Source organism: Myotis davidii, unplaced genomic scaffold (assembly GCF_000327345.1).
Source record: "Myotis davidii unplaced genomic scaffold, ASM32734v1 scaffold960, whole genome shotgun sequence".
Taxonomy (NCBI): Eukaryota; Metazoa; Chordata; class Mammalia; order Chiroptera; family Vespertilionidae; genus Myotis; species Myotis davidii.
The window spans coordinates 1463264-1472157 of NW_006293003.1; the positions used below are offsets into that span (position 1 = coordinate 1463264).

General features: G+C 35.9%; 1 protein-coding gene across 1 annotated transcript in view; it reads left to right on the forward strand.

The window, feature by feature from the left end:
* RPGR (retinitis pigmentosa GTPase regulator) overlaps window positions 1-8894 on the forward strand; it is a 58253-nt gene that overhangs the window by 24539 nt on the left and 24820 nt on the right. Inside the window, exons 10-13 of the mRNA XM_015565792.1 lie at window positions 679-861; window positions 2487-2655; window positions 4563-4657; window positions 7557-8498. Of these exons, the coding sequence (XP_015421278.1) occupies window positions 679-861; window positions 2487-2655; window positions 4563-4657; window positions 7557-8498 (1389 nt within the window). The remainder of the gene's footprint in view (window positions 1-678; window positions 862-2486; window positions 2656-4562; window positions 4658-7556; window positions 8499-8894) is intronic.

Genomic DNA, 8894 nt, shown 5'->3' on the forward strand with positions numbered 1-8894 from the left:
TTGTATTTTTGTCACATTTTTGCGTTTTAGTCATTTTGAAAAATGTGTTCCATTGTCCCAGCATGTTTTTTCTGATTAGAAGTCCCTGGATATGCTTTTTACCTTGTATGTATTTTCTCCTCCAAAGTATTTGTATTTTAAAATACATTGGTTTCTGCTTGCTCCAGCTCCATGACTGCCGGCCGCCATATTTGTTGACAGTTAATTTGCATATCTTGCTGATTAGCCAATGGGAAGCATAGTGGAGGTATGGTTAATTACCATGTTTGTCTATTATTAGATAGGATGGCTAGAACAATGCATACAGTCAGCCCTCTGCATCTTTGGATTCCCAGCTGTGGATCGGAAATACTGTTTTCAATCCACAGTTGGTTGAATTCACAGATGTGAAACCCAGGGATATGGAGAGCCAACTGTCTATTTACAAAAAATAAATAAACATATAAGTGGACCTGTGTAGTTCAAACCTGTGTTGTTCAAGAATCAACTGTATATTATAAATTGTGTGTGTGTGTGTGTGTGTGTGTGTGTGTGTGTGAGTATGTGTATGTCCAGAGAGAGAGTCATTCAGCATAGAAAGTCTACCACTAAGTAAATGTTTTGTAGCTAAAAACTGTTAAAAACCTACTTGTGTTTGAAGCCAGTGTCAATTAAATTATCTGTCAATTTATGCTGCAGGTTGCCTGTGGTGGATGTCACATGGTAGTGTTTGCCACTCCACGACCTGTTATAGAAAAAATTGAACTTGGGAAAATTCGTGATTCTCGCATACCTGCAGCAGCTTCTCTGTCCATCACCGATCTGACCTCAAGAAACATATTCCATAGAACTTTATCAGCACGTGTGCGCCGAAGAGAGAGGGTATGATTATGGCCTAATCTACATAATAGTATTGTCTATTACTACAAAGAAAACTGGAAGAAAAAGATCCATTTTCTTTTTAAATCTATGAAGGGACTTGCCAGAAACATTTACTAAATAAAATTATTAGAATTGAGGTTTTATAAGCTTTTAAAGGGAACTCATTTAAACTGTTAAACATACAAATTAGAAAATTTAAATTATTTTGAATAGCTTTGGCTAATATCACCTCAGATTGAATGTTGAGAGTTGTTTTCTCAACTGCATGTGAATTGACTTTTACTTTGCTTCTATCTTTTAGTTATACCTCATGAGCAGTGGAAGGTTATATGCTATAAACAATGAAACATGGAAAACAAAGAAATAAGGACTTCAGTTTGAGAAAGGGGATATTTTTTCAATTAAATTGAGAGAGTCTTATTCTGGCCTTTAAAATTATTTCAGTGATACTAAAATTTTTAAAAATATTTTCTTATTGATTTCAGAGAGAAAGCGAGAGGGAGAGAGAGATAGAAACATCAATGGTGAATGAGAATCATTGATCGGCTGCCTCCTGCATGCCCCCTACTTGGGATTGAGTCTAAAACCCTAGCATGTGCCCTGATCGGGAATCGAACCGTGACCTCCTGGTTCATAGGTCTATGCTCAATCACTGACCCACACTGGCCAGGCGAGACATTCCTTTTTTAAAAAATTGGTTTAAGTTGCAAAATGTATTCCTTTTGAGGTAAAAGGTTTAGTTTGACTTTTTTATGGAAGAGTATCTATGGAAAGATTGATATATATCCCATAAGCATTTTGTAGTTGTTGTTTATGTCTCATGAGTAATTTTTTGTTTCTCAAGGAAGGCAGAGAAAACAAATGTATATTTCACCATCATGTGAAAAAGAGGCTTACAAATTGACAATTTAAAGCAACTTTGATACAGAGTTAACAAAACAAAACATTTTGAGCCTTTGGGGATTATATAAAATGAACTAGAGGCCCGGTGTATGAAATTCGTGCAGGGGGGCGGGTTCCCCCTCAGGCCAGCCTGCACCCTCTTCAATCAGGGACCCCTTGAAGGATGTCCTGTGGGATTGGGCCTAAACTGGCAGTCTGACATCCCCTTCACAATCTGGGACCGTTGGCTCCTAACCGCTCGCCTGCTTGCCTGCCTGATTGCCCCTAACCACTTCTGCCTATCAGCCTGATTGCCCCCTAACCACTCCCCTGCTGACCTGATCACCCCAAACTGCCCTCCCCTGCCTGCCATCTTGTGGCAGCCATCTTGTGACGACGTGAGGGCAGCCATCTTGTGGTGGCCCTCTTGTGATGACATCGCATTTGGTGGTCCCTCACTAACCCCCCTCCTGGCCTGGTCACCCCATGCAGCCTGCTTGTTCAGTCGTTTAGTCATCCCTCACTAACCCCCCTGTCAGCCTGGTCGTAAGCAGCCATCTTGTGAGGGTGTGAGGGTTAATTTGCATATTACCTCTTTATTATATAGGATGGTGTGGGATGTTGGTCAACTTTGAATTCTCCCTCAAGTATTTTTATCAACCACAGGGCATTTGATGTCTCTATGAAATGTATAAAACATCTAACAATTTATTTAACTGGTGTTTGTTTTTTTTTAACAAAAGGAGAAATCCTCAGATTCTCTTCAAATGATGCAAGCGCTACCTCCAATTAAAGGGACTCTTGGGTCATCTATTTGTTTTTCCCCAAGTTCAGTTCCTTTCTGCATATTTACAAATAATCTGCCAGAGAAAATGACTGAAAAGGAGGACTCCATAAAGCCCATGGAACCAGGTAATATTTGATATTCTACCTGCTCTGAGAAAAAAATGTAGCTTTTATTCCTGTTGCTTTCATGTTTACCTTAAGATGTTTTCTTCAATTAAACTGTTTTCTTCCTAAAGACTGACATCACTCATTTGAACTCAAATCAAATAGCAAGCAGTGTTTGGCATGCATAGTACTTTAGCTTACATTGTCTCCTTTAAACCCTGAAGCAACTCTGTGAATTAGATAGGAGTTATATTCTTTATTTTTATAGATGGAAAAAAGAAAGGGTTGAAGAGATTGAGTGACTTGTCCAAGATCAGCTTATAAATGAAGTGAATGGGTTTGAATGCAGGTCCTCTGGACCTGTGTGAAGTTCTGCATTTAAGGTAGTATAGCATAGTGGTTAAGAGCTTTGGTTATGGAGTTAAATTGATCTGGGGCCGGATGATAGCTCTGATATTTATTAACTATGTGACTTGTTAATAAATTGAGGCTTGACTTATAAGCCTCAATTTCCCTATCTTTGAAATGAGTTTAATAATACCTATTTTAGAGAGTGATTGTGACAGTTAAGTGTAAGGCGTATAAAATACTTAGCATTTAGTCTAGAAACACCTTAGTAAATATATTCATGGTTATTAATACCTCTACCTCACTACCTGTTAAATATAGCTTTTATGTTTTAAATTGTAATCCCAGCTCTTTAGCTATTACATACCTCTTCTAAATAATTTTGTTTACAGACATTTGTGTATCTTACAAGTATGTATATGTTACTTCAGGGCATGTGCTTGGATGATAGAGGCAGGACAAGAAGCCAAGACCAGGAGATCAGAGTAAATAGTAGGTTTCTAATGAAGAAGATATTTGGGATTAAGGACTATGGCAGAGATAATTTTTAGTACAGTGGGGCCTTGACTTACGAGTTTAATTCGTTCCGTGATGGAGCTCGTAACTCAATTTACTTGTATGTCAAATCAATTTTCACCATTACAATGAATTGAAATGCCATTAATCCGTTCTGGACACCCAAAAAACGAAGTTTTGCAAAATAACTGCAAGCACAAATACGAGCACAACACTGATGCTTCAACTAAGAGCTAACCGCTTAAAGTGAACAAGTGAGACACGTGATGCTCACTTGCACAAGCACAAGTTTCTAGGTGGTTGTACTAGTTATCTGTTGCTACATAACAAATAACTCTGAAACTTATAGGGTTAAAACAACAAATATTTATTATCCCACACAGTTTCTGAGGATTAGGAATCCAGGAGCGGTCTAGCTGAGTAGTTCTGGCTCAGGGCATTTCATGCAGTTGTAGACAAGCTGTCAGTCATCTGAAGGCTGGATTGGGCCTGGCAAATACTTTTCCGTGCTCACTCAGATGGCCATAGTCACGGGGCTTCACTTCCTCAGCACATGGGCTTCTCCCTAGGGATGTTCACAACATGACTTCTCCCAGAACAAGTGATCCAATAAAGAAAGAACATGTGGGACCAAGACACAACATCACAATTATGTCAGCTTTATTTTACTGGCCATACAGATCAATCTCATAAAATGTGTAAAGATACCACACTGAGTTATGCATATCAGGAGGATGTGGGTCATTGGGTCCCTTTTTGCGGACTCACTTCTACAGTGCTTAATATCTGGGTAATACTGATCCCAAAGGAATAGTGTTTTCCTGTTCATATGGATGCAGCATTTGTTATCTCATCAGTGTCAAAATCTTCAAATTTGCAAAAAGAAATTTTAAAACCAATTGTCACTGGAATGAATTCTGTTCAATTCCCTTAACACGTCGTTAAAGGACCTTCCATAAAATTACATCTGCACTTTATATTACAGAATAATTTTGTTTATTATCTAGCTGTCTTTCACTTTTCCTTTGAAATCTGTTTTTCTCTTTTATCTTTTAATCATTCAGATTATTTTCAAGATAAAATGACCAAAGTGAAGGATATAGACAGCTCATCAGTGGATTCAAAAAGCCTTGGAGAAACTACTGATGTGTTAAATATGGTAATGGCTTTCTTATTTATGTATCTAGATATAAGTTTGAATTTCTTAAGGTATTTGTATGTATGTATGTATTTCCTATACTGTTCTGTTATATACATAGAATGCTTTTTGTTTTGGTTTCCTTTTGCTATTTTTAAATCAGGTTTATTGAGGTATAGGTTACATGCAATAAAATTCATTTCAATCCTCACATTATAAGTATTCAATTGTGAGTTTATTACTATCTGAGCTGTTTTGTATTATTTATATAATAGAATGTATAAATATATAATTATATATATATATAGTTTTCATTGTTTTTAGAACATTTATTTGTTATTTATTTCAGACACATATGATGAGCCTAAATTCCAATGAAAAGTCTTTAAAATTATCACCAATACAAAAACAAAAGGTATAATATACAGAGTTATTTTTATTATGGTGGGTAAGAACAGTTTAAATTTTTTTTCTCTGAAAGGTTTCTGGAAAGAACACAAGAAAGGTAAGCATTCGCTTTAGAATTGAAAAGACAGGAATATAATGTAGATCGCCTTAATTTGGGCTTGTTCTGTTGGTGTGTATTTTCTGTAATGCAACAAGATTGACTGCATTTCCAATGCTGAAATTTGCTCTTTGCAGTCGCTTAACAAGTCAGACTAGCCATTATTTCTTGTCATAAAGGCAAAAGAGTATTGTTGTAATTCTTAAGCATTGGAAGAGCCTACTGTTTATCAGCGTGGCTCTCTGACTTTACTTGAGTATTGCTTTGCTATTGCTTTGGATGAGTAACTGTTCTGACCTTACAGAATTATATTGACATCTTTTGTGCGGTTTTGGTGAAAATATTTAATGGCTTTTCAAATGTTTGGAATGGGCTTTAATTTGTCAAGGAATTGGTAGCATAAAAATAAGATTAAACATTTGAAAATTAGTCAGAAACTGTGCATGATTGATAAAAACAGACCTTTAATGAATAGCAAGTGAATAACAAGAGGAAGGAATATTCTGGTTATCACAGCTGTGGAGAGATAAAGGTCTCCCCTAAAATCACTTGCTTTTCCTAGTTTTATGGACCAGTGGGGTGAAAGCATGAGGAGTTTGAGGATTAGAAGAATAAATTGGAGAAAAATAAATTGAAGAAGGCTATAGAAAACATTTCATTTATATTTTTAGTGCCATTTACACATTGTTAAGCTAACAATCATTAAAAGTAACTGAAGTGCAAGAGCATCTTGCTAAATTATAGAAATTTAGTATTAATCTTCATTAGGTTTATCTTTATTTTACTGACAGAGACAAGGTGAATAACAGCATTTTTTTCTATATGGGAGAGCTGTTTTTAATACAGTGGTGGAAGCTCAGTGAATGTTGACTGATTCTGACTTCTGAGCAGACAGCTTTTCTGTGTTTTTCCTTCCTCTTGTCTTAGACTTTGGGCTCTGCCTCTTCTGTGCTGCTTTTTTGCTCTGGGGGAAAAAAGGCATATACGTTTAGGAATCATTTCTGGCACATGGGCCTCTGTCTCTCTCAGGGCTCATGAAAGAATTATGACTTTCTAAAGAATAGGACCTAGAACAAACAGATAAAGAAAGATTTCTTTTTTAATTGATAATGTATTTTATACTTCACATACTCTTTTTAATTAGAAGCCCTATCAGGCTTACTTTGGTAAATAAAAAGAAATTTATTATAGTATTTCTATATATTAATTTTTAATTTGTGCTTTTTAAATAATTTCTTTAGCAAAAAAAATTATGACCTCTTTCTGGGCCTAACACTTACCACAATTTATAAAACTTGATTTAGTGAGGTTTTACTACCCAGAGATTCAAGTTAATGAAATATTCAACCTATTAGCTTGCAAATTTAGGTCAACAGTTTGATTTTTGCCTTATTTTGTCCAGCAGGAAATTAATTTCAATTTTTTAAAAAAATACATTTTTATTATTGGTTTCAGAGAGGGAGAGGAGGAAAGAGATAGAAACATCAATGATATGAGAGAATCATTGATTGGCTGCCTCCTGCACGCCCCACACTAAGGATGAAGCCCACAGTCTGGGCACATGCCTGACCAGGAATTGAACCATGACCTCCTGGCTCATAGATCAATGTTCAACTACTGAGCCATGTGGGCTGGGCTTCAATTCTTAATGTATCATTCAAATATCAATGTTTAATTTTATAGTTTTAATTAAAATCTTACATTTTAACCTTAAGTATTTTCCTTGCAGTGTTTTTTTAGGTATGCAAATTATTATAATTAAAGGATATAATAATAGGGTCAAAATTTTGAAAACCCAAGATTTTGTTTTGAAAAGAAAAATATATTCATTATTATGTAGTATGTTGATTTCATTTTCAGTTTTTATCCCAGCTATTTTCTTCTATTTCTTTTTTTTCAATTTTTAGAAATTTTACATTTTCATTTATTTTCTTTAATTTTGTGAAATTTATGGAATTGAAAGACCAATCAAAATTTGATAATTAAAACAATAAGAAAGGTAGAAAAAAATTAAGCTGAACTGCACTGCATGCAAGAGAAGTATAAATTTTATACAATATTTTGCAAAATCAATCTGAAAATGTATTATATTTAAGAATTTATTCAGATTTAGAAAAGGGTCAGAGAATAAATATTGATGGTACTGTAAGTAATGGCAAAATTAAAGCAAGTAGTAAGAATTTGAAAGTTAAATACAGACAAATGTTACTAAATCAAAATTAAATGTACCATAGACTTAGAGAGCAGCATAAATTATACCCAAAGAAAACAAAATCTAGGCAAAATGTTTGGTAAAACTGGACATTTTTGTTCTCTTAGTGAAACTGATAATGTGAAATTTTGGCAGTTTTTGTAGTAAATAAGTTACCTTTGTTAACTAATAGAAGTATGACAATTACTTCAAAAAATTTACAGAAACAAGAGTCAATTGAGAAATTGAAGCAGCATACAGCTCATACTGAAAATGATTATAGCAATGAATATGAAAGTGAAGAGATGTCTCAAAAAATGAAAGAAGGAAAATCATATAAACAAATTTTGGCTAAAGAAACATTCATGGTACCAACAACTGGGAAGCTGGAAGCATGTTCAGATGAGGATGTAGGTCATGACTCAGGACAACCTGGGCCTCAGGCTGATACCAATGAGAAGGGCTTACAAAAAGAGACATCTAGATTTAAAAATAGTATTTATCCACTCGATGATAAGGAAATAGAAAATAAAAGTGATGGAGAAGGCAGTCAGAAAGATTCAGAAGAAAGAGAGATGGCCTCTGAGAAGGAAACTATGCTGGCAGAAATGGCAGGTCTGGAGGATATAAGAAAAAGTGAAGAGAATATAGAAGATATTAACAGATTCCTTGATGAATTGCCAAATAGAGTCACGGATATTGATGAGGATTTTGAAGAAAATTATTTTGTTAAAGAAAGGAAAAGGAACAAGCAAGATGGGATCTTTGACAATGAAAGAGAATCTATAGAGGAGCCATATAGTTACTTGGAAGGTGAAAGTGAAAGTCAGCACAGTACAACTGATGGCTTCGAGTGGCCTGAGTCAGTAGAATGTAGTAGTGGAGAAAAAGATGATGATGAAATGGAAACTGACCAAAACTTATGGTATATCAGAAAATGTATTGAACAAGAGGAAGATACTGAACTCAAAATATCCGAATTCATAGCAAAATATGATTTTAAGTCTGACCGCTTGCCAGAAATTCCAGAGGAAGAGGAAGGAGCAGAGGATTTAGAAGGAAGTGGAATAGAGGAGCAAGAGGTAGAGGAAAATGTGGAGATGCCTGGAGGAAAGGAGGAGGAGGAAGCAAAGAGCCTATCAGATGACCTTACAAACAGAGCAGAGGTGAGTGAGGGCAATGGAAAGTCAGGGGGAGAAGCAGAAGATGTGCATGAAGGTGGATGTGAGGGAATCTGGAAGGAGAGTAATTCACAAGTGGAACAAAGGCAAAGTGAAGAGGGAGAAGAGGAAAAAGACAGAGGAGGAGGAGAAATGGAGAGCCAGGGTAAGGGAGAGAACAATTTAGAAGAGAAGAAACAGGAGCAAAAAGAGAGGGAACAAGGCCATCAGGAGGAAACAAACAAAGGGATAGAGATTGAGGAAGGAGAGGGGGAAGGAGAGGAGGAGGAGGAGGAAGGGGATAAGGAAGGGGGACAAGTGGGACAAGGGGAAGAAGACAGAGAAGAGGAAGAAGGGAAAGAAGAAGAGGAGGAAGGGAGGGAAGAGGAGGAAGTAGAGATG